At 36.7% G+C, this 25,558-nt stretch overlaps 4 protein-coding genes across 4 annotated transcripts; all 4 read left to right on the plus strand.

Moving 5' to 3' along the window:
* Positions 1-503: 503 nt before the first annotated feature.
* On the plus strand, positions 504-2,879 carry LOC148931402 (heat shock 70 kDa protein 18-like). Its single transcript, XM_089063367.1, has 2 exons — positions 504-771; positions 868-2,879. The coding sequence occupies exons 1-2, from the start codon at positions 555-557 to the stop codon at positions 2,703-2,705; spliced, it is 2,055 nt and encodes a 684-aa protein (XP_088919493.1). The 5' UTR covers positions 504-554; the 3' UTR covers positions 2,706-2,879.
* A 5,112-nt stretch (positions 2,880-7,991) lies between these two features.
* Positions 7,992-10,166, plus strand: LOC148931403 (heat shock 70 kDa protein 18-like). The gene is made up of 2 exons (XM_089063387.1): positions 7,992-8,222; positions 8,323-10,166. Exons 1-2 carry the CDS (start codon positions 8,009-8,011, stop codon positions 10,158-10,160), a joined length of 2,052 nt encoding a protein of 683 aa, XP_088919513.1. The 5' UTR covers positions 7,992-8,008; the 3' UTR covers positions 10,161-10,166.
* Positions 10,167-15,582: 5,416 nt separating this feature from the next.
* On the plus strand, positions 15,583-17,957 carry LOC148931404 (heat shock cognate 70 kDa protein-like). The gene is made up of 2 exons (XM_089063386.1): positions 15,583-15,850; positions 15,947-17,957. The coding sequence occupies exons 1-2, from the start codon at positions 15,634-15,636 to the stop codon at positions 17,308-17,310; spliced, it is 1,581 nt and encodes a 526-aa protein (XP_088919512.1). The 5' UTR covers positions 15,583-15,633; the 3' UTR covers positions 17,311-17,957.
* A 5,112-nt stretch (positions 17,958-23,069) lies between these two features.
* LOC148931405 (heat shock 70 kDa protein 18-like) lies at positions 23,070-25,244 on the plus strand. Its single transcript, XM_089063403.1, has 2 exons — positions 23,070-23,300; positions 23,401-25,244. The coding sequence occupies exons 1-2, from the start codon at positions 23,087-23,089 to the stop codon at positions 25,236-25,238; spliced, it is 2,052 nt and encodes a 683-aa protein (XP_088919529.1). The 5' UTR covers positions 23,070-23,086; the 3' UTR covers positions 25,239-25,244.
* The last annotated feature ends 314 nt before the right edge of the window (positions 25,245-25,558 follow it).

Raw genomic sequence — 25,558 nt, forward strand, 5'->3', positions numbered from 1 at the left:
CGTCACCTCTATGCGGGTCATTGACACCCTCATATGGGTTATCATTAGTAGATTGTCTAAGTATTTATGATTTGAGATAGAGTAATATGGTTGTTTATGATAAATGTGTGATGGTTCATGATATTATTGATTATAAAATTTTTTTTGACAATAAATGTGATGAAGTGAGTTTTGTGATAAAAATTTTCATTAGGCTCTTGTTTTGTGATATTTCTAATTGGATTGATCTCAATTCTTGGTTGGGGTGTTACATGATGTGTTACTCTACCGTAGAGGATCCGCACCCCAAAATTCCAATGATACATACTTCATCTTTTCACTGATTACCAATAATTTTCTTTTTCACTTATAACTATTGAATTTGAAATAATTATTATTAATTAGAATTAGGAAGACTGATTCAAATGAAACCTAATTGATAGCTAACAAACTCATTTAATAAATAAATCAATGGACTCCTTTCAACAACCTGCCCTAACCCTCCTCTATAGATTATGCTTACAAGGCTAGCCAAGTTTTTACCTTGTTATATTCATCTAGACTTGTTTGCATAAATGGCCGGAAAGGGGGAAGGACGGGCAATCGGGATCGATTTGGGCACGACGTATTCGTGCGTGGCAGCATGGCAACACAACCGCGTCGAGATCATAGTGAATGATCAGGGAAACCGCACCACACCCTCTTACGTCGCTTTCACCGATGACGAGCTTCTCATCGGAGAAGCTGCCAAGAATCAAGTCTCTAATGCTCCTTTATCTAACACTGTTTTTGGTCAGTTTTTGGATTTAGGGTTTTTTTAGAAATATAGGAAAATACAAGTTGTATACGAGTGATATTCTAATTATTATTTCCTAATTTGCTTCTCAGATGCAAAGAGGCTGATTGGCCGTGAATTCAATGATCCAATGGTTCAAAGTGACATAAAACTATGGCCATTCAAGGTCATTCCTCACACCACCGACAACAACAAGCCTATGATAGTAGTGACCTACAAAGGAGAGGAGAAACATTTTTCAGCTGAGGAGATCTCTTCAATGGTGCTCTCCAAGATGAAGGATATCGCCGAGGCTTATCTTGGGTCACCTGTCAAGATTGCTGTCGTGACTGTACCTGCTTATTTCAACGACTCTCAGCGTCAGGCAACCAAGGATGCTGGAACTATTGCTGGCATAAATGTTGTTAGGATCATCGATGAGCCTACTGCTGCAGCCATGGCATACGGTCTAGATAAAGGTGGTAACGTTGCTAAGAATGTGCTGATTTTCGACCTTGGTGGTGGCACGTTTGATGTGTCTGTGGCCACGATTGAGGCGGGTAACATTGAAGCGAAGGCTATAGCTGGAGATACTCATCTCGGGGGGCAAGACTTTGACAGTAGGATGGTTGATCATTTTGTGAAAGAGTTTGAAACGAAGAATGGTAAGGATATTAGTGGGAATCCGAGAGCTATGAGGAGATTGAGGAGTGCTTGTGAAAGAGCCAAGAGGATGCTTTCCTCCACTTCCCAAACTAATATTGAGATTGAGTCTTTGTTCGAGGGGATTGATCTGTTTTCGACCATCACTCGTGCTAGATTTAATGAGCTCAACATGGATTTGTTCAACAAGTGTATGGAACTGGTTGAGAAATGCCTGAGTGATGCAAAGATGGAGAAGAGCAACGTGGACGAGGTGGTGCTGGTGGGCGGGTCGAGTAGGATTCCAAAGGTGCAGGAGATGCTGAGGGAGTTTTTCAACGGGAAGGAGGCGTGCAAGAGCATTAATCCAGACGAAGCCGTGGCGTATGGTGCTGCAGTGCTGGCTGCCAAGTTGAGCGGCGAAGGCAATGAGAATGTGCAAAACGTCATTCTCTCTGATGTTACTCCGCTGTCACTTGGTCTTATACGTTCTAAAGATGTGATGGAAGTATATATTCCACGGAATACACCAATCCCAACAAGGGTGGAGCGTATTTACACGACGCCCCGTGACAATCTGACGAGTTTAGTGGTTATGGTGTGCGAGGGCGAAAGAAGCAGGTCCCTCGATAACAATCGGCTAGGTACATTCTTGCTCGACGGCTTTCCAGCTGCGCCCAGAGGTGTTGCTAAGTTCAAAATATGCTTCGACATCGACAAGAACGGGATCTTGAAAGTGTCGGTAGAGCACGTTGGATCCGGGTTGAAAAAGGAGATAACCATCGACAAGGACAAGGGGGGTAGGCTGTCCAAGAATCGAATTCGCAAGATGGTGAGAGATGCGGAGTTGCACAAGTTGGAGGACGCGGAGGTTTGGGATAAGGCTGACGCGGAGAGGGCTTTGGAGAGCTACGCCTACGACATGAGGGACGCCACCAGACGTGCAGCCGGGATGAGATCAGCCGACAAGAAGAAGGTGGAGAAGGCCTTCGAGTCTACTGTTGAATGGTTGAGTTCAAGCTTATTTGAAAATTCTTATGCTTTCAAAAAGAAGTTGGAGGAGCTCAAGGGGATTTACGAACCAATCGAAGCCAGGATGGCCCACAACGCCGAAAACATTTCAGAATATAAGCCTCGACTTGCTCACCTTTCAGAATATGCGATCAAGGCACGCGAATTTTTTTACAGCATGAGAGTTTTTTGGTTTTTTCTCTTTTTTTCTATCTTTTTCTTATTGTTTCCCTTGCAAAATATACGAATTGACCAAACTATCCCGCAGAAAATTCGAAATTCCAATTCTGAATTCTGAAGAGAATGCCTCGCGTATCAGATAAATAATTTGAAGGCATAGTTGTTTTGTTTTCTTGACGATGGTTTAAGTATTTATTCAATTTGTTGTACCTAATGATTATTAGCTATAGTGATGGCCATTTTATCCATCCCTATTGCCATTATTCTATACTAAAACGGTTTTTTTTTTTAATTGTGGAATGAAATGTTGTTTTTCTTTAAAACATATATTTACAACCTAATAGTATTCATGATTGAGGTTTTATTTGCTAGATTAGTTAAATCAAATAGTAATTTATTTGGAAGTGCAGTACTAGAATCAACATGGTAAAATAGAAGTGGGATGACCCTCTGAAACTGCATTCAGATGCCTAAATTTCCATTACAAGTTGGAGATATGTGACTTAAACTAAATATTGTTTTGGAGATTTAAATACACTCATATGGCTTATTTTTAAATATATTTCACAAATGAGTAGTTTGGTCCATTTATATATTTAGTGAGGAAAATAATAACAAAAAAAAAAGAGAAAAAGCCTTAAATAGTACTACCTCCGTCCCCCAAATTTTGACATGCTTTGACCCGGCATGAGTTTTAAGAAATGTAATGGAAAGTGAGTTGAAAAAGTTGGTGGGATGTAAGTCCTACTTTTAAAGTAGTTTTATAGTAAAATGTGAGTATGAATGAATTAGTGGAATATGAGGTCCACTACCAAATATGGTAAAAAGAAAAGTGTGTCAAAATTTAGGGACGGACCGAAATAATAAACTGTGTCAAAATTTGGGGGACGGAGATAGTAAAAATCCTTATTTTGAAAAATTCGGTTCTCTTGATCCTATCTTATGAAAGATCACTAAATTGAAACCTATATTTTGAAATTGATCGCGGCACCATGCCTAATCCACTATGGGTGAAGTGGATTTATTAAAATCATATCATACATGCTGTCGCAGCACATGTACCCTTCAATTCAATATATAAATTTTGTAGTTCCCATTTAATCTAAACGAAAGAATTAGTATTTGGCAAGTCGATCGTATAATGTTGCGACACTTTAACTTAATAAAGAGAGAAAGTAAAGAATACAAAAAATAGTAGTATAAAACAAAAAATTGTTATATGTTCAAAATAATTTAAATAGTTAGTCCGTCCTAATAAATAAAGAGAGTAAAATAAGAGGGAGAAAAAAATAGAAAGAGCGCATCACGTCAACAACATATTACAAATAAATAACTGAAATATTTCATAGAATAAAACAAATTATAAAATGTTAAATTCATGATTTATGAAAAGCAGAGACGAGAGACCGAGAGAGAATACTTAAATGTCATTTAATCCAATCTTTTAAGTACGGACAAAGTTTGATCAACATTTCTAAATTATTCATTGATATTGACTCCTAATATTATGGAACTTTTAAAAATTTGGGTTTTTCCCATGAAGTTTATATTTGACAAATATAATTTCACGAAAATTATCCGAGTTCGTTATTATTCATTAGCAAAAAAATTCCAGTTATATAAATAGATTGAAGAACAATTTTCGAGGATGTACTTTAAGAAAATCTATCCTCAAAGATTGAATAACTTGAAGCTCTTGAATTTATTGTCGAGAAATTACGAAAAAAAAAGTCCCCATCACGATACTCAATTGGACGCGTGCAATATCTAAATTGCATTTACTAACTTTTTATCAAATTAGATGAATCACCGACGATATAGTGTAATTTTGGAGGTTGCTTTTGAGGGGAAAAGAAAAACAAATTTATAAGCTGGCAAAGCAAGTATTAATCGATGATAAATATGCATATTTTTCGTCTCTCAATCAAACGAATCTCCCATTCCTTCATAAAAAATAAAACAAATTTAATAATTGACCAACTTATGTATAAAAAGCCAAAAAAGGACATATAAAGAAAAATTCGCAAGACCTTCATGTTTCATTTTTAGTTTTCTGATTAGAATTATAAACTTTTGTGCGTTATATACCAGTCCTATATGTTATTCATACATTCATTTACAATAAAATCATAGGAGTAAACAAAAACTAATTATACACAAACATGTACTTTTGTAAAAACTAATTAAAAGCAAGATTCAAAGCACATTATCACCTCAAATTACACACATTTGATTAAATACAAGGTAATTGGTTGAAAAAAAAAATATAAACTGTTGCTGAAATTTAGTATATTCCACGACTTTTAAAATTGGTAGAAAATATCACAAACTTTAACAACCGTGCGAATTTCCCATAGCGATTATTAATTGAAAATTAGGCCAAATAATATGGATTGTTACTTGGAAATTAATAATCTCACATGAGATTTGTTAATAAACATCTATTTTAGAATTGACAATGCCGCCACATGAGATTAATTAATTCACGTCAATATTAGTCATGACCGAAAATAGTTATTGTTGGAAATTCGCACAGTTGTAAAAGTTCGTGATCTATCCGACCAACTTTAAAGGATGTGGGAAATATCAAATTTCGCAATAGTTCATGATTTATCTGACTTATTACCCTTAAATATAACATCATTTTTTCCTCATTATAATTTGTCTTATTTTATTCTTATCCCCTCAATTCCTCATTTGATAATCCATCTTGTTCTATATATGGTATGCTAGTCCATCTTGTTCTATACATTTTTTTCTATATTTTATTTGGAATTAAGTACTCCACTAAATATTTTATTTTACTCCTGCTGTTCCATGGCAGTGGATGCATTTCTTTTCGGCATACTATTTAAGAAAAAATTTGTTAAATAAGTTAAGTAAGGATGAATAGAGTAAGAGATGAAAGAGGTAGAAAGATAAAAAGAGAATTGAGTAAGAGAAAGTAAAGTAAGAGAAAAGTATGTTGACTATTACTACAAAAGGGAATGGCTCAACTATTATGGAATATAACAAAATAGCAAAATGACTCCACTACTATGAGACGGAGGGAGTAGAAAGCAATACACAAACAATGCTAGTAAAAGGCAACCTCACACAATCACTCAAATGGATAGAATTATTTAATACACCCAAGGATGAACCTAAAAGCTAACAAACACTTTCTCTCTTGTGATTGTGGTTTTTGTCTCTTTTGGTGTTTTGATTCTATCTCACCCCACCAATCTCTCTTACATTTTTCACTTCAAATTCTAGCATTTTCTCACTCTCTTAGTTTTTACGCTCATTTTAATTCTCAAGTTTTTTTTCTCTCTCTTGCTCTCTGTACATTTCTTTCTTCCAATTGAAAAAGTCATGCACAATAATTTATAAGAAGTCTAAGATAAATGTGGTGTTAAACATCATGTTGCATTATTTATGTCCTTACTTGTTATCTTTTTAATATATAGTTATGCTTTCTCCATTTTATTTACATATTTATTTAAAATCTTAAAAAATTTATTTTAATCTCTTTTTGAGTTTCAATTTATGCCAAAAATTTCTTTATTTAAAATTAAGTATTTTCTATTTGTCTAATGTCATAGAATCATAATCTAGAGAAAACTAAAACCTTAAAATTGAAGTTTAAACTTTTAATAATAGTCAATACATAATTTTTAATAATTTCTATTCTCATCTCAATAGAATTTATATAAATAGAATAATTTTGAAATATAATAATTTTGGGTTTACGACTACCTGATCAGTTGGGTGCGAGTACCCATATCGAGTATTAGGGTACCCGAATTCACATACAGGTCAGGTATTGAGTATGATATTTTTGAGATTTCATGTTTGCTTACTTGAATTTTTTGGTTTGGCTACTCGCGAATACCTGAATTTGCAGGCCTACAGTTGATAGACACTCATACCTAGAATTAAATAAATAAACTTTCTCCATTTCCTATTTAAAGACTCCTTTTGATTTGAGACAGATTTTAAAAAATTGTTTGACTTTGTGAAACAAATAAAGGCAGAAAGTGACTGGAATGTAGGACCCAATTGTAATACTCCCTCTATCCCACTACAAGTGATCATGCGTTTCTTTTATATCACCGCTTTGCAAAAATGATACTAATAAATAGTTAAAGTGAAGAAAAAGTAAAGTAAGAGAGAGAATAATATAGAAGATAGTCGTAATAGGATGGAAGGAGTATTAGTTTTATAATAGATTGTGAGTGTAAAAAATTAGTGGAATATGTGGTCCATATATAAAAAATGGAATAGAGTAAATAATTTTATACTATAAATAATGGATAAACCAAAATGACTCGTTATATATAAACTTATGTCCCTTTTGAAGAAGATAACAGTTTAATTTAATTGAAGGAAATGTTTCCAAATTTCCCACCGGTCTACTTGGGCCACCGGATCCATGTTGTCTTTCGAGCCCATATACGTCCACCCCGGCCCATAGATATTTGGGCTTTCATATCCCCCACTCCTTGTTAGAAAGATGAGTGAAATATGCATTTAACCCCCAACTTTTTGAGTTCTATCACCAAAGAGTCTAGCAAAACCGATAACTCCTATCATTATATTTATTCATGAATGAAATCATTTTTCCACCTTTTCGAACATTTTTAGGACCTAAGAACATTTATATTTAAGTCAATCAAGTTTAATATATTATTTTGATTAATTGTCATTTGGGTTCATACTAAAATATAAATGAAAGTAATTATATTTCTATCATTTATAGTTTATCTCTTTCATAGTTACTAAATTTATTGTACAAGATTCATAAATTAGTAGTATGTAATCAATCCTAAAGTAATGGTTAGTTAAAACGGTTAAATTTTGAAATTGGTAATATATTTTTCAATTGATTAAAACAATTTAGTTTTGGTTAGCAAAAAAGAGTAAAATTTGGAAATATAATTTTGAAACTATCAGTATATAATAGGAGTATTAGGATTGATTATATACTAACACCAAACGGGTAAATTCTAAACCTTATAAACGTATAATACTCCTATATAATAAAAGTTTCATTTGGATTAAAAATAGTGTGTGCATTGTAAAATAAAACTACGAATTGATACTAACATATACATGTGGCATCGATTATTTAATACTCCTAAGTGTAAAACAAAAACGAGAAATGATACAGAAGAAATGTGTTACTCTACATACTTCATCTTCTTCACTGATTACCAATAAAATTTCTTTTTCACTTATAACTATTGAATTTGAAATAATTATTCTTAATTAGAATTAGGAAGACTGATTCAAATAAAACCTAATTGATAGCTAACAAACTCTGTCTATCCCATAATTAAGTAATAAATAAATCAATGGACTCCTTTCAACAAGGCTAGCTAAGTTTTTACCTTGTTATACGTATCGTGAATTCTAGTTCATCTAGACTTGTTTGCATAAATGGCCGGAAAGGGGGAAGGACGGGCGATCGGGATCGATTTGGGCACGACGTATTCGTGCGTGGCAGCATGGCAACACAACCGCGTCGAGATCATAGTCAATGATCAGGGCAACCGCACCACACCCTCTTACGTCGCTTTCACCGACGACGAGCGTCTCATCGGAGAAGCTGCCAAGAATCAAGTCTCTAATGCTCCATCTAACACTGTTTTTGGTCAGTTTTTGGATTTAGGGCTTTTTTAGAAATATAGGAAAATACAAGTTGTATACGAGTGATATTCTAATTAATTATTATTTCCTAATTTGCTTCTCAGATGCAAAGAGGCTGATTGGCCGTGAATTCAATGATCCAATGGTTCAAAGTGACATAAAACTATGGCCATTCAAGGTCATTCCTCACACCACCGACAACAACAAGCCTATGATAGTAGTGACCTACAAAGGAGAGGAGAAACATTTTTCAGCTGAGGAGATCTCTTCAATGGTGCTCTCCAAGATGAAGGATATCGCCGAGGCTTATCTTGGATCACCTGTCAAGATTGCTGTCGTGACTGTACCTGCTTATTTCAACGACTCTCAGCGTCAGGCAACCAAGGATGCTGGAACTATTGCTGGCATAAATGTTGTTAGGATCATCAATGAGCCTACTGCTGCAGCCATCGCATACGGTCTAGATAAAGGTGGTAATGTGCCTAAGAATGTGCTGATTTTCGACCTTGGTGGTGGCACGTTTGATGTGTCTGTGGCCACGATTGAGGCGGGTAACATTGAAGCGAAGGCTATAGCTGGAGATACTCATCTCGGGGGGCAAGACTTTGACAGTAGGATGGTTGATCATTTTGTGAAAGAGTTTGAAACGAAGAATGGTAAGGATATTAGTGGGAATCCGAGAGCTATGAGGAGATTGAGGAGTGCTTGTGAAAGAGCCAAGAGGATGCTTTCCTCCACTTCCCAAACTAATATTGAGATTGAGTCTTTGTTCGAGGGGATTGATCTGTTTTCGACCATCACTCGTGCTAGATTTAATGAGCTCAACATGGATTTGTTCAACAAGTGTATGGAACTGGTTGAGAAATGCCTGAGTGATGCAAAGATGGAGAAGAGCAACGTGGACGAGGTGGTGCTGGTGGGCGGGTCGAGTAGGATTCCAAAGGTGCAGGAGATGCTGAGGGAGTTTTTCAACGGGAAGGAGGCGTGCAAGAGCATTAATCCAGACGAAGCCGTGGCGTATGGTGCTGCAGTGCTGGCTGCCAAGTCGAGCGGTGAAGGCAATGAGAATGTGCAAAACCTCATTCTCTCAGATGTTACTCCGCTGTCACTTGGTCTTATAAATTCAAGAGATGTGATGGAAGTTTACATTCCACGGAATACACCAATCCCAACAAGGGTGGAGCGTATTGGCACGACGCCCCGTGACAATCTGACGAGTTTAGACTTTACGGTGTGCGAGGGCGAAAGAAGCAGGTCCCTTGATAACAATCGGCTAGGTAACTTCTTGCTCGACGGCTTTCCAGCTGCGCCCAGAGGCGTTGCTAAGTTCAAAATATGCTTCGACATCGATAAGAACGGGATCTTGAAAGTGTCGGTAGAGCACATTGGATCCGGGTTGAAAAAGGAGATAACCATCGACAAGGACAAGGGCGGTAGGCGGTCCAAGAATCGAATTCGCAAGATGGTGAGAGATGCGGAGTTGCACAAGTCGGAGGACGCGGAGGTTCGGGATAAGGCTGACGCGGAGAAGGCTTTGGAGAGCTACGCCTACAACATGAGGGACGCCACCAGACGTGCAGCCGGGATGAGATCAGCCGACAAGAAGAAGGTAGAGAAGGCCTTCGAGTCTACTAAGAAATGGTTGAGTTCAAGCTTATTTGAAAATTCTTATGCTTTCAAAATGAAGTTGGAGGAGCTCAAGGGGATTTACGAACCAATCGAAGCCAGGATGGCCCACAACGCCGAAAACATTTCAGAATATAAGCCTCGACTCGCTCACCTTTCAGAATATGCGATCAAGGCACGCGAATTTTTTTACAGCATGAGAGTTTTTTGGTTTTTTCTCTTTTTTTCTATCTTTTTCTTATTGTTTCCCTTGCAAAATATACGAATTGACCAAACTATCCCGCAGAAAATTCGAAATTCCAATTCTGAATTCTGAAGAGAATGCCTCGCGTATCAGATAAATAATTTGAAGGCATAGTTGTTTTGTTTTCTTGACGATGGTTTTAGTATTTATTCAATTTGTTGTACCTAATGATTATTAGCTATAGTGATGGCCATTTTATCCATCCCTATTGCCATTATTCTATACAAAATCGATTTTTTTTTAATTGTGGAATGAAATGTTGTTTCTCTTTAAAACATACTATATTACAGCCTAGTTTTCAAGATTGAGGTTTTATTTGTTAGATTAGTTAAATCAAATAGTAATTTATTTGGAAGTGCAGTACTAGAATCAACATGGTAAAATACACTACAAAAAAAAGTCAGTTTAGCGACGGAAAGTTTTCGCTACGAATTACCGACGAAATATTTTCGCTACGAATTACCGACGGAAAATAGATTAATTAAAAAAGGAATTAAATTACCAACGGAAAATTCAGTCGGTAATTACTAGCGAAAATTTTCCATCGGTAATCTGACATTTTTTTGTAGTGATATAAGTGGGATGACCCTCTGAAACTGCATTCAGATGCCTAAATTTCCATTACAAGTTGGAGATATGTGACTGAAATTAAATTTTGTTCTTTCAGATTTAAATACACTCATGTGGCTTGTTTTAAATAGATTTCACTAATGGAAGACCCGATGAGGCTGCTGGAACTGGTGAGGCAGCCGAGAGGAAGGGAGGCGGCGCATTTGGTGGTATCCGATTAGAGTTGTCAAACTCTAATCCCCAATTTAATTTGCACTTTAGCCCCTCTAAAACTCTAGATGCCCAAAATAAAACCCATTGCATGAATATATTAAAATCCAACCCCTGTGTTTCTAAGCATGTTCAAATAAGACCCTAAAATAAGAAAAATTGAAATAGGGCCCCTAAAGTTTCTGAAAAATCCTTTGTGAGCCCAAATCGTTTTGCACCTCTAGAACGGATCCCGATTGCTTGTGTTGCCCAAAGTAAAACTGACCCTAAGGAGAGTGGGTGGATTTTTGACTGTGGGGCAACTGATACTATGTCATATGATATGAAAGATTTTTCTGAATTTAATGGGGCAACTAAAAGCCAAATTCAAACTCCCGATGGAGAGTTGACCACTGTGGGTGGGAGTGGAACCATTAAAATTATCCCCAACCCTAAAACTTACAAATTGTCTCTATGTGCCCAAATTATCTCATAAACTCATGTCTATTAGTCACGTGATGAAATAATTAAACTGTACGTTACTGATGTATCCAAATTTTTGTGTATTACAGGATATCAGGACGAGGATAATTGGGCGTGGCACTGAGCGTCAAGATCTTTATTATGTGGATGAGATTACTCAACAAGGTGGCACCGCAATGCTTGCTCACGGATCTGCAAATCGGGAAGCTTGGCTGTGGCACCGCAGATTGGGGCATCCATCATCGGGTTATTTAAAATTGCTTTTTCCAAAGTTTTCTCATTTTAAGGATATTACATGCGAATCTTGTGTTTTGGCGAAAAACCACCGACAATCCTTTAGATCAAGTGATACTCGTGTTAAGACTATTTTTTCTCTAGTGCATGCCGATGTTTGGGGTCCGACTCCTATTGTTGGTGATCATGGTTTTAAATATTTTCTTATTTTTGTGGATAATTGCACTAGATTGACTTGGGTATATTTTTTGAAGCATAAATCTGAAGTTTTTGAAAAATTTACATGTTACTTTACAATGATCCAAACACAATTCCAAACCACAGTCAAAATTCTTAGATCTGATAATGGTAGGGAATTTGTCAACAAAGACATGACCGATTTTTTTAAAGAAAAAGGGTTAATTCATCGAACTACTTGTCCTTACACTCCCGAACAAAATGGGGTAGTTGAACGAAAGAATAGGATAATCCTAGAGGTCACGAGAGCCCTTTTTTTTTACTCCAGTGTTCCTAAATTTTTATGGCCCGAAGCTGTTGCCACTGCTGTCTACCTTATTAATCATTTGCCTACAAAAATTTTGGGTATGAAAACTCCTTTGCAGAATCTCGCATCCCTTACTGATATTCCCCCACCTCTCACACTTCCGCTCAAAATCTTTGGTTGTTCCGTTTATGTACATGTGCCGAAACACGAAGAGGAAAATTTTCTGCATGTGCAATAAAATGTGTTTTTTTTGGGTATGGGATAAATCAAAAGGTCTATCGATGCTATCACCCGGGGTCTAGGAAGGTTATAACAACCATGAATTGTAATTTTCTAGAAAGTGAATATTTCTATCACACCCAACCTCGGGGTCAGGGGGAGAGTGCTGTTCAGGGGGGGTATGATAAAATTCGACCCCTCAGTTTTTCGATGCCACATCCAAGTATCTCGACCGTGGAACCAACAGAACAATCTAGTGTCATCGCCGAGTCAATCACATCTGCTGTAGAGCCTCCTTAACCGCCTATGCCTTAATCTAGTCCTCCTCCAGTGATATCTGAGGTAATTCCTGAAACTAGCTCAGATAATACACTTATTACCCCTGACACTTCTGGTGTAGACAAGAATGAGAATGCAGCAATTGATGGTGATACCGGCCGCTATATACTCCCCAATAGAACTACTCGTGGGATCCCAGCTAAGAGATACAGTCCTGAGAGGATTAGTAAAAGACGATATTCTATGGCGAATCTAGCTAAAGCAAATCTGACAGAGATGGCTAGGGCTTTTGAAGCTGCACTTTACGAAGAAGAAGAAATCCCATATACGGCCGAGGAGGCTATGAAAATTCCTCACTGGCGAGAAGCAATGCTAGTAGAAATGCGGGCTCTGATGAAGAACAATACCTGGGAAGTATGCCTTAAACCTGATGGAGTTCGAACTGTGGGATGCAGATGGGTCTTCACTATTAAACGGAGGTCGGATGGTTCGATTGAAAGGTATAAGGCGAGACTTGTGGCCAAGGGATACACTCAGACTTATGGAGTTGATTATGCTGAAACATTCTCACCGGTGGCAAAGATGAGTACTATTCGAGTGCTCTTCTCAGTAGCGGCAGTCAGGAAATGACCACTACATTAGTTCGACGTGACAAACGCGTTCTTACATGGGGAACTGAAGAATCCCATTTACATGGAGCCACCACCTGGATTTGTTGGGGAATTCGAAGGAGGAAAGATTTGCAAATTAAAATGAACACTATATGGGCTAAAGCAGTCACCTAGAGCTTGGTTTGGGAGATTCTCTGAAGTAATGAAGAAGTACGGGTATGAACAAAGCAATTCTGATCACACATTATTCTTGAAGAAAAGAGAAGGAAAGATCACATGCCTCATCATCTATGTAGATGATATGATTCTCACGGGGGATGATGAAGAGGAAATAAGCAAGCTGAGGAAGAATTTATTTGCAGAGTTTGAAATGAAAGACTTGAGATTACTGAAGTACTTTCTGGGTATAGAAGTGCTAAGGTCAAAGAAGGGGATCTTCATCAGTCAGAGAAAATATGTACTTGACTTGTTAACCGAGACAGGACTACTGGACTTTAAGCCAGCAGATACTCCTATGGTTCAGAATCATGGTCTGCAGATAGTTGAAGGGGTCGAAGCCGTTTAGTTGGGAAATTGATATACTTGTCCCACACTAGACCCGACATAGCTTATGCAGTTGGAGTAGTTAGTCAGTTCATGCATGCACCTCAAGTAGCTCACTGGGAAGCAACACTGAGGATTGTTCGATATTTGAAAGGGACGGTGGGCCATGGGATTCTATTCGAGAATCATGGACATTTAGAGATTCATGGGTTCACAGAAGCTGATTGGGAAGGGAACCCAAATGACAGAAAATCGACTGCTGGATATTTTACCTTCGTGGGAGGAAATCTTTTCACCTGGAGAAGCAACAAACAGAAAGTGGTAGCCTTGTCAAGTGCAGAAGCTGAATTTCGAGGGATTAAGAGTGGGTTGACAGAGATCCTATGGCTGAGGAAATTGATGACTGAGTTGAACTTAAACTCACAGAAGTCATGTAAGTTGTTTTGTGATAATAAGGCAGCAATCAGAAAATCCAGTTCAGCATGATCGGACAAAACATGTCGAGGTGGATCGGCATTTCATCAAGGACAATATAGAGGCCAAGACAGTAGAACTTCCCTTTGTGAGATCTGAAGATCAGTTGGCGGATATACTCACGAAAGCTGTCGATGCAAGAACCTTCCATGAGGTATTGGGCAAGTTCAGTGTGGGTAATCCCATTACTTAACTTGAGGGGGAGTGTTAGAAAGGAAAATATGTAAGCAAGGAAAAAATTAATTAGGGGTGAAGAGATTGTGTATAATCACGTTAATTAGGGAATGATTATTAGGGAAAATCCTGCCATATTTATGTAATCCTTGGCCTATTTAACAGAGGCATGAACATTGTAATTCTTAGACAAGTTGAATGAATATAATACCAATCTTCAACAGAAATGACAAAATGCATACTATGATTTTATTAGATATTTGCAAAGATTGTTGACATATTTTGTTATATCTATTAGAATAATGGAGATAAAGGTTGAAGTAGTTATGGTAAACAATGGTATAAGGAGTCTACATAATTAAATTAAGAATTATTAAAAGTTATATGGTGGTTGTGTGTGAATTGAGTATGTGATACAAGTGGTGGTACGAAAAATATGGTATAAAATCATATGATACAAGTAGCATTTTGATAATTTGAAGTGATATGAGAACAATAATCTTACTAGTAATGTGTACTAATTATATGATCTTATAAGCTCTTATGTGTGACATTTATGTTTATGTGGTAAAGTATATGATTAATAAAGGATATATTGCAAATCTGAAGTATGGGTAAAAGTGATGATCGTGCACCATATATGGGTTTCGTCATCCCTATGTGGGTTATCGGCACTCTATATGGGTTATCGTCACCCCTATGCGGGTCATTGACACCATCGTATGGGTTATCGTCACCTCTATGCGGGTCATTGACACCCTCATATGGGTTATCATTAGTAGATTGTCTAAGTATTTATGATTTGAGATAGAGTAATATGGTTGTTTATGATAAATGTGTGATGGTTCATGATATTATTGATTATAAAATTTTTTTTGACAATAAATGTGATGAAGTGAGTTTTGTGATAAAAATTTTCATTAGGCTCTTGTTTTGTGATATTTCTAATTGGATTGATCTCAATTCTTGGTTGGGGTGTTACATGATGTGTTACTCTACCGTAGAGGATCCGCACCCCAAAATTCCAATGATACATACTTCATCTTTTCACTGATTACCAATAATTTTCTTTTTCACTTATAACTATTGAATTTGAAATAATTATTATTAATTAGAATTAGGAAGACTGATTCAAATGAAACCTAATTGATAGCTAACAAACTCATTTAATAAATAAATCAATGGACTCCTTTCAACAACCTGCCCTAACCCTCCTCTATAGATTATGCTTACAAGGCTAGCCAAGTTTTTACCTTGTTATATTCATCTAGACTTGTTTGCATAAATGGCCGGAAAGGGGGAAGGACGGGCAATCGGGATCGATTTGGGCACGACGTATTCGTGCGTGGCAGCATGGCAACACAACCGCGTCGAGATCATAGTGAATGATCAGGGAAACCGCACCACACCCTCTTACGTCGCTTTCACCGATGACGAGCTTCTCATCGGAGAAGCTGCCAAGAATCAAGTCTCTAATGCTCCTTTATCTAACACTGTTTTTGGTCAGTTTTTGGATTTAGGGTTTTTTTAGAAATATAGGAAAATACAAGTTGTATACGAGTGATATTCTAATTATTATTTCCTAATTTGCTTCTCAGATGCAAAGAGGCTGATTGGCCGTGAATTCAATGATCCAATGGTTCAAAGTGACATAAAACTATGGCCATTCAAGGTCATTCCTCACACCACCGACAACAACAAGCCTATGATAGTAGTGACCTACAAAGGAGAGGAGAAACATTTTTCAGCTGAGGAGATCTCTTCAATGGTGCTCTCCAAGATGAAGGATATCGCCGAGGCTTATCTTGGGTCACCTGTCAAGATTGCTGTCGTGACTGTACCTGCTTATTTCAACGACTCTCAGCGTCAGGCAACCAAGGATGCTGGAACTATTGCTGGCATAAATGTTGTTAGGATCATCGATGAGCCTACTGCTGCAGCCATGGCATACGGTCTAGATAAAGGTGGTAACGTTGCTAAGAATGTGCTGATTTTCGACCTTGGTGGTGGCACGTTTGATGTGTCTGTGGCCACGATTGAGGCGGGTAACATTGAAGCGAAGGCTATAGCTGGAGATACTCATCTCGGGGGGCAAGACTTTGACAGTAGGATGGTTGATCATTTTGTGAAAGAGTTTGAAACGAAGAATGGTAAGGATATTAGTGGGAATCCGAGAGCTATGAGGAGATTGAGGAGTGCTTGTGAAAGAGCCAAGAGGATGCTTTCCTCCACTTCCCAAACTAATATTGAGATTGAGTCTTTGTTCGAGGGGATTGATCTGTTTTCGACCATCACTCGTGCTAGATTTAATGAGCTCAACATGGATTTGTTCAACAAGTGTATGGAACTGGTTGAGAAATGCCTGAGTGATGCAAAGATGGAGAAGAGCAACGTGGACGAGGTGGTGCTGGTGGGCGGGTCGAGTAGGATTCCAAAGGTGCAGGAGATGCTGAGGGAGTTTTTCAACGGGAAGGAGGCGTGCAAGAGCATTAATCCAGACGAAGCCGTGGCGTATGGTGCTGCAGTGCTGGCTGCCAAGTCGAGCGGTGAAGGCAATGAGAATGTGCAAAACCTCATTCTCTCAGATGTTACTCCGCTGTCACTTGGTCTTATAAATTCAAGAGATGTGATGGAAGTTTACATTCCACGGAATACACCAATCCCAACAAGGGTGGAGCGTATTTACACGACGCCCCGTGACAATCTGACGAGTTTAGTGGTTATGGTGTGCGAGGGCGAAAGAAGCAGGTCCCTCGATAACAATCGGCTAGGTACATTCTTGCTCGACGGCTTTCCAGCTGCGCCCAGAGGTGTTGCTAAGTTCAAAATATGCTTCGACATCGACAAGAACGGGATCTTGAAAGTGTCGGTAGAGCACGTTGGATCCGGGTTGAAAAAGGAGATAACCATCGACAAGGACAAGGGGGTAGGCTGTCCAAGAATCGAATTCGCAAGATGGTGAGAGATGCGGAGTTGCACAAGTTGGAGGACGCGGAGGTTTGGGATAAGGCTGACGCGGAGAGGGCTTTGGAGAGCTACGCCTACGACATGAGGGACGCCACCAGACGTGCAGCCGGGATGAGATCAGCCGACAAGAAGAAGGTGGAGAAGGCCTTCGAGTCTACTGTTGAATGGTTGAGTTCAAGCTTATTTGAAAATTCTTATGCTTTCAAAAAGAAGTTGGAGGAGCTCAAGGGGATTTACGAACCAATCGAAGCCAGGATGGCCCACAACGCCGAAAACATTTCAGAATATAAGCCTCGACTTGCTCACCTTTCAGAATATGCGATCAAGGCACGCGAATTTTTTTACAGCATGAGAGTTTTTTGGTTTTTTCTCTTTTTTTCTATCTTTTTCTTATTGTTTCCCTTGCAAAATATACGAATTGACCAAACTATCCCGCAGAAAATTCGAAATTCCAATTCTGAATTCTGAAGAGAATGCCTCGCGTATCAGATAAATAATTTGAAGGCATAGTTGTTTTGTTTTCTTGACGATGGTTTAAGTATTTATTCAATTTGTTGTACCTAATGATTATTAGCTATAGTGATGGCCATTTTATCCATCCCTATTGCCATTATTCTATACTAAAACGGTTTTTTTTTTTAATTGTGGAATGAAATGTTGTTTTTCTTTAAAACATATATTTACAACCTAATAGTATTCATGATTGAGGTTTTATTTGCTAGATTAGTTAAATCAAATAGTAATTTATTTGGAAGTGCAGTACTAGAATCAACATGGTAAAATAGAAGTGGGATGACCCTCTGAAACTGCATTCAGATGCCTAAATTTCCATTACAAGTTGGAGATATGTGACTTAAACTAAATATTGTTTTGGAGATTTAAATACACTCATATGGCTTATTTTTAAATATATTTCACAAATGAGTAGTTTGGTCCATTTATATATTTAGTGAGGAAAATAATAACAAAAAAAAAAGAGAAAAAGCCTTAAATAGTACTACCTCCGTCCCCCAAATTTTGACATGCTTTGACCCGGCATGAGTTTTAAGAAATGTAATGGAAAGTGAGTTGAAAAAGTTGGTGGGATGTAAGTCCTACTTTTAAAGTAGTTTTATAGTAAAATGTGAGTATGAATGAATTAGTGGAATATGAGGTCCACTACCAAATATGGTAAAAAGAAAAGTGTGTCAAAATTTAGGGACGGACCGAAATAATAAACTGTGTCAAAATTTGGGGGACGGAGATAGTAAAAATCCTTATTTTGAAAAATTCGGTTCTCTTGATCCTATCTTATGAAAGATCACTAAATTGAAACCTATATTTTGAAATTGATCGCGGCACCATGCCTAATCCACTATGGGTGAAGTGGATTTATTAAAATCATATCATACATGCTGTCGCAGCACATGTACCCTTCAATTCAATATATAAATTTTGTAGTTCCCATTTAATCTAAACGAAAGAATTAGTATTTGGCAAGTCGATCGTATAATGTTGCGACACTTTAACTTAATAAAGAGAGAAAGTAAAGAATACAAAAAATAGTAGTATAAAACAAAAAATTGTTATATGTTCAAAATAATTTAAATAGTTAGTCCGTCCTAATAAATAAAGAGAGTAAAATAAGAGGGAGAAAAAAATAGAAAGAGCGCATCACGTCAACAACATATTACAAATAAATAACTGAAATATTTCATAGAATAAAACAAATTATAAAATGTTAAATTCATGATTTATGAAAAGCAGAGACGAGAGACCGAGAGAGAATACTTAAATGTCATTTAATCCAATCTTTTAAGTACGGACAAAGTTTGATCAACATTTCTAAATTATTCATTGATATTGACTCCTAATATTATGGAACTTTTAAAAATTTGGGTTTTTCCCATGAAGTTTATATTTGACAAATATAATTTCACGAAAATTATCCGAGTTCGTTATTATTCATTAGCAAAAAAATTCCAGTTATATAAATAGATTGAAGAACAATTTTCGAGGATGTACTTTAAGAAAATCTATCCTCAAAGATTGAATAACTTGAAGCTCTTGAATTTATTGTCGAGAAATTACGAAAAAAAAAGTCCCCATCACGATACTCAATTGGACGCGTGCAATATCTAAATTGCATTTACTAACTTTTTATCAAATTAGATGAATCACCGACGATATAGTGTAATTTTGGAGGTTGCTTTTGAGGGGAAAAGAAAAACAAATTTATAAGCTGGCAAAGCAAGTATTAATCGATGATAAATATGCATATTTTTCGTCTCTCAATCAAACGAATCTCCCATTCCTTCATAAAAAATAAAACAAATTTAATAATTGACCAACTTATGTATAAAAAGCCAAAAAAGGACATATAAAGAAAAATTCGCAAGACCTTCATGTTTCATTTTTAGTTTTCTGATTAGAATTATAAACTTTTGTGCGTTATATACCAGTCCTATATGTTATTCATACATTCATTTACAATAAAATCATAGGAGTAAACAAAAACTAATTATACACAAACATGTACTTTTGTAAAAACTAATTAAAAGCAAGATTCAAAGCACATTATCACCTCAAATTACACACATTTGATTAAATACAAGGTAATTGGTTGAAAAAAAAAATATAAACTGTTGCTGAAATTTAGTATATTCCACGACTTTTAAAATTGGTAGAAAATATCACAAACTTTAACAACCGTGCGAATTTCCCATAGCGATTATTAATTGAAAATTAGGCCAAATAATATGGATTGTTACTTGGAAATTAATAATCTCACATGAGATTTGTTAATAAACATCTATTTTAGAATTGACAATGCCGCCACATGAGATTAATTAATTCACGTCAATATTAGTCATGACCGAAAATAGTTATTGTTGGAAATTCGCACAGTTGTAAAAGTTCGTGATCTATCCGACCAACTTTAAAGGATGTGGGAAATATCAAATTTCGCAATAGTTCATGATTTATCTGACTTATTACCCTTAAATATAACATCATTTTTTCCTCATTATAATTTGTCTTATTTTATTCTTATCCCCTCAATTCCTCATTTGATAATCCATCTTGTTCTATATATGGTATGCTAGTCCATCTTGTTCTATACATTTTTTTCTATATTTTATTTGGAATTAAGTACTCCACTAAATATTTTATTTTACTCCTGCTGTTCCATGGCAGTGGATGCATTTCTTTTCGGCATACTATTTAAGAAAAAATTTGTTAAATAAGTTAAGTAAGGATGAATAGAGTAAGAGATGAAAGAGGTAGAAAGATAAAAAGAGAATTGAGTAAGAGAAAGTAAAGTAAGAGAAAAGTATGTTGACTATTACTACAAAAGGGAATGGCTCAACTATTATGGAATATAACAAAATAGCAAAATGACTCCACTACTATGAGACGGAGGGAGTAGAAAGCAATACACAAACAATGCTAGTAAAAGGCAACCTCACACAATCACTCAAATGGATAGAATTATTTAATACACCCAAGGATGAACCTAAAAGCTAACAAACACTTTCTCTCTTGTGATTGTGGTTTTTGTCTCTTTTGGTGTTTTGATTCTATCTCACCCCACCAATCTCTCTTACATTTTTCACTTCAAATTCTAGCATTTTCTCACTCTCTTAGTTTTTACGCTCATTTTAATTCTCAAGTTTTTTTTCTCTCTCTTGCTCTCTGTACATTTCTTTCTTCCAATTGAAAAAGTCATGCACAATAATTTATAAGAAGTCTAAGATAAATGTGGTGTTAAACATCATGTTGCATTATTTATGTCCTTACTTGTTATCTTTTTAATATATAGTTATGCTTTCTCCATTTTATTTACATATTTATTTAAAATCTTAAAAAATTTATTTTAATCTCTTTTTGAGTTTCAATTTATGCCAAAAATTTCTTTATTTAAAATTAAGTATTTTCTATTTGTCTAATGTCATAGAATCATAATCTAGAGAAAACTAAAACCTTAAAATTGAAGTTTAAACTTTTAATAATAGTCAATACATAATTTTTAATAATTTCTATTCTCATCTCAATAGAATTTATATAAATAGAATAATTTTGAAATATAATAATTTTGGGTTTACGACTACCTGATCAGTTGGGTGCGAGTACCCATATCGAGTATTAGGGTACCCGAATTCACATACAGGTCAGGTATTGAGTATGATATTTTTGAGATTTCATGTTTGCTTACTTGAATTTTTTGGTTTGGCTACTCGCGAATACCTGAATTTGCAGGCCTACAGTTGATAGACACTCATACCTAGAATTAAATAAATAAACTTTCTCCATTTCCTATTTAAAGACTCCTTTTGATTTGAGACAGATTTTAAAAAATTGTTTGACTTTGTGAAACAAATAAAGGCAGAAAGTGACTGGAATGTAGGACCCAATTGTAATACTCCCTCTATCCCACTACAAGTGATCATGCGTTTCTTTTATATCACCGCTTTGCAAAAATGATACTAATAAATAGTTAAAGTGAAGAAAAAGTAAAGTAAGAGAGAGAATAATATAGAAGATAGTCGTAATAGGATGGAAGGAGTATTAGTTTTATAATAGATTGTGAGTGTAAAAAATTAGTGGAATATGTGGTCCATATATAAAAAATGGAATAGAGTAAATAATTTTATACTATAAATAATGGATAAACCAAAATGACTCGTTATATATAAACTTATGTCCCTTTTGAAGAAGATAACAGTTTAATTTAATTGAAGGAAATGTTTCCAAATTTCCCACCGGTCTACTTGGGCCACCGGATCCATGTTGTCTTTCGAGCCCATATACGTCCACCCCGGCCCATAGATATTTGGGCTTTCATATCCCCCACTCCTTGTTAGAAAGATGAGTGAAATATGCATTTAACCCCCAACTTTTTGAGTTCTATCACCAAAGAGTCTAGCAAAACCGATAACTCCTATCATTATATTTATTCATGAATGAAATCATTTTTCCACCTTTTCGAACATTTTTAGGACCTAAGAACATTTATATTTAAGTCAATCAAGTTTAATATATTATTTTGATTAATTGTCATTTGGGTTCATACTAAAATATAAATGAAAGTAATTATATTTCTATCATTTATAGTTTATCTCTTTCATAGTTACTAAATTTATTGTACAAGATTCATAAATTAGTAGTATGTAATCAATCCTAAAGTAATGGTTAGTTAAAACGGTTAAATTTTGAAATTGGTAATATATTTTTCAATTGATTAAAACAATTTAGTTTTGGTTAGCAAAAAAGAGTAAAATTTGGAAATATAATTTTGAAACTATCAGTATATAATAGGAGTATTAGGATTGATTATATACTAACACCAAACGGGTAAATTCTAAACCTTATAAACGTATAATACTCCTATATAATAAAAGTTTCATTTGGATTAAAAATAGTGTGTGCATTGTAAAATAAAACTACGAATTGATACTAACATATACATGTGGCATCGATTATTTAATACTCCTAAGTGTAAAACAAAAACGAGAAATGATACAGAAGAAATGTGTTACTCTACATACTTCATCTTCTTCACTGATTACCAATAAAATTTCTTTTTCACTTATAACTATTGAATTTGAAATAATTATTCTTAATTAGAATTAGGAAGACTGATTCAAATAAAACCTAATTGATAGCTAACAAACTCTGTCTATCCCATAATTAAGTAATAAATAAATCAATGGACTCCTTTCAACAAGGCTAGCTAAGTTTTTACCTTGTTATACGTATCGTGAATTCTAGTTCATCTAGACTTGTTTGCATAAATGGCCGGAAAGGGGGAAGGACGGGCGATCGGGATCGATTTGGGCACGACGTATTCGTGCGTGGCAGCATGGCAACACAACCGCGTCGAGATCATAGTCAATGATCAGGGCAACCGCACCACACCCTCTTACGTCGCTTTCACCGACGACGAGCGTCTCATCGGAGAAGCTGCCAAGAATCAAGTCTCTAATGCTCCATCTAACACTGTTTTTGGTCAGTTTTTGGATTTAGGGCTTTTTTAGAAATATAGGAAAATACAAGTTGTATACGAGTGATATTCTAATTAATTATTATTTCCTAATTTGCTTCTCAGATGCAAAGAGGCTGATTGGCCGTGAATTCAATGATCCAATGGTTCAAAGTGACATAAAACTATGGCCATTCAAGGTCATTCCTCACACCACCGACAACAACAAGCCTATGATAGTAGTGACCTACAAAGGAGAGGAGAAACATTTTTCAGCTGAGGAGATCTCTTCAATGGTGCTCTCCAAGATGAAGGATATCGCCGAGGCTTATCTTGGATCACCTGTCAAGATTGCTGTCGTGACTGTACCTGCTTATTTCAACGACTCTCAGCGTCAGGCAACCAAGGATGCTGGAACTATTGCTGGCATAAATGTTGTTAGGATCATCAATGAGCCTACTGCTGCAGCCATCGCATACGGTCTAGATAAAGGTGGTAATGTGCCTAAGAATGTGCTGATTTTCGACCTTGGTGGTGGCACGTTTGATGTGTCTGTGGCCACGATTGAGGCGGGTAACATTGAAGCGAAGGCTATAGCTGGAGATACTCATCTCGGGGGGCAAGACTTTGACAGTAGGATGGTTGATCATTTTGTGAAAGAGTTTGAAACGAAGAATGGTAAGGATATTAGTGGGAATCCGAGAGCTATGAGGAGATTGAGGAGTGCTTGTGAAAGAGCCAAGAGGATGCTTTCCTCCACTTCCCAAACTAATATTGAGATTGAGTCTTTGTTCGAGGGGATTGATCTGTTTTCGACCATCACTCGTGCTAGATTTAATGAGCTCAACATGGATTTGTTCAACAAGTGTATGGAACTGGTTGAGAAATGCCTGAGTGATGCAAAGATGGAGAAGAGCAACGTGGACGAGGTGGTGCTGGTGGGCGGGTCGAGTAGGATTCCAAAGGTGCAGGAGATGCTGAGGGAGTTTTTCAACGGGAAGGAGGCGTGCAAGAGCATTAATCCAGACGAAGCCGTGGCGTATGGTGCTGCAGTGCTGGCTGCCAAGTCGAGCGGTGAAGGCAATGAGAATGTGCAAAACCTCATTCTCTCAGATGTTACTCCGCTGTCACTTGGTCTTATAAATTCAAGAGATGTGATGGAAGTTTACATTCCACGGAATACACCAATCCCAACAAGGGTGGAGCGTATTGGCACGACGCCCCGTGACAATCTGACGAGTTTAGACTTTACGGTGTGCGAGGGCGAAAGAAGCAGGTCCCTTGATAACAATCGGCTAGGTAACTTCTTGCTCGACGGCTTTCCAGCTGCGCCCAGAGGCGTTGCTAAGTTCAAAATATGCTTCGACATCGATAAGAACGGGATCTTGAAAGTGTCGGTAGAGCACATTGGATCCGGGTTGAAAAAGGAGATAACCATCGACAAGGACAAGGGCGGTAGGCGGTCCAAGAATCGAATTCGCAAGATGGTGAGAGATGCGGAGTTGCACAAGTCGGAGGACGCGGAGGTTCGGGATAAGGCTGACGCGGAGAAGGCTTTGGAGAGCTACGCCTACAACATGAGGGACGCCACCAGACGTGCAGCCGGGATGAGATCAGCCGACAAGAAGAAGGTAGAGAAGGCCTTCGAGTCTACTAAGAAATGGTTGAGTTCAAGCTTATTTGAAAATTCTTATGCTTTCAAAATGAAGTTGGAGGAGCTCAAGGGGATTTACGAACCAATCGAAGCCAGGATGGCCCACAACGCCGAAAACATTTCAGAATATAAGCCTCGACTCGCTCACCTTTCAGAATATGCGATCAAGGCACGCGAATTTTTTTACAGCATGAGAGTTTTTTGGTTTTTTCTCTTTTTTTCTATCTTTTTCTTATTGTTTCCCTTGCAAAATATACGAATTGACCAAACTATCCCGCAGAAAATTCGAAATTCCAATTCTGAATTCTGAAGAGAATGCCTCGCGTATCAGATAAATAATTTGAAGGCATAGTTGTTTTGTTTTCTTGACGATGGTTTTAGTATTTATTCAATTTGTTGTACCTAATGATTATTAGCTATAGTGATGGCCATTTTATCCATCCCTATTGCCATTATTCTATACAAAATCGATTTTTTTTTAATTGTGGAATGAAATGTTGTTTCTCTTTAAAACATACTATATTACAGCCTAGTTTTCAAGATTGAGGTTTTATTTGTTAGATTAGTTAAATCAAATAGTAATTTATTTGGAAGTGCAGTACTAGAATCAACATGGTAAAATACACTACA

Source organism: Salvia hispanica, chromosome 2, assembly GCF_029641045.1.
Source record: "Salvia hispanica isolate PSC_SH4W2 chromosome 2, Shi_PSC_v1, whole genome shotgun sequence".
Classification (NCBI taxonomy): Eukaryota; Viridiplantae; Streptophyta; class Magnoliopsida; order Lamiales; family Lamiaceae; genus Salvia; species Salvia hispanica.

Coding starts and splice junctions, on each gene's coding strand:
- LOC148931402 (XM_089063367.1), top strand. CDS start 555: ATGGCCGGAAAGGGGGAAGGACGGGCAATCGGGATCGATTTGGGCACG. Junction 772..867: donor TTTATCTAACACTGTTTTTG/GTCAGTTTTTGG, acceptor TTTGCTTCTCAG/ATGCAAAGAGGCTGATTGGC.
- LOC148931404 (XM_089063386.1), top strand. CDS start 15,634: ATGGCCGGAAAGGGGGAAGGACGGGCAATCGGGATCGATTTGGGCACG. Junction 15,851..15,946: donor TTTATCTAACACTGTTTTTG/GTCAGTTTTTGG, acceptor TTTGCTTCTCAG/ATGCAAAGAGGCTGATTGGC.
- LOC148931405 (XM_089063403.1), top strand. CDS start 23,087: ATGGCCGGAAAGGGGGAAGGACGGGCGATCGGGATCGATTTGGGCACG. Junction 23,301..23,400: donor TCCATCTAACACTGTTTTTG/GTCAGTTTTTGG, acceptor TTTGCTTCTCAG/ATGCAAAGAGGCTGATTGGC.
- LOC148931403 (XM_089063387.1), top strand. CDS start 8,009: ATGGCCGGAAAGGGGGAAGGACGGGCGATCGGGATCGATTTGGGCACG. Junction 8,223..8,322: donor TCCATCTAACACTGTTTTTG/GTCAGTTTTTGG, acceptor TTTGCTTCTCAG/ATGCAAAGAGGCTGATTGGC.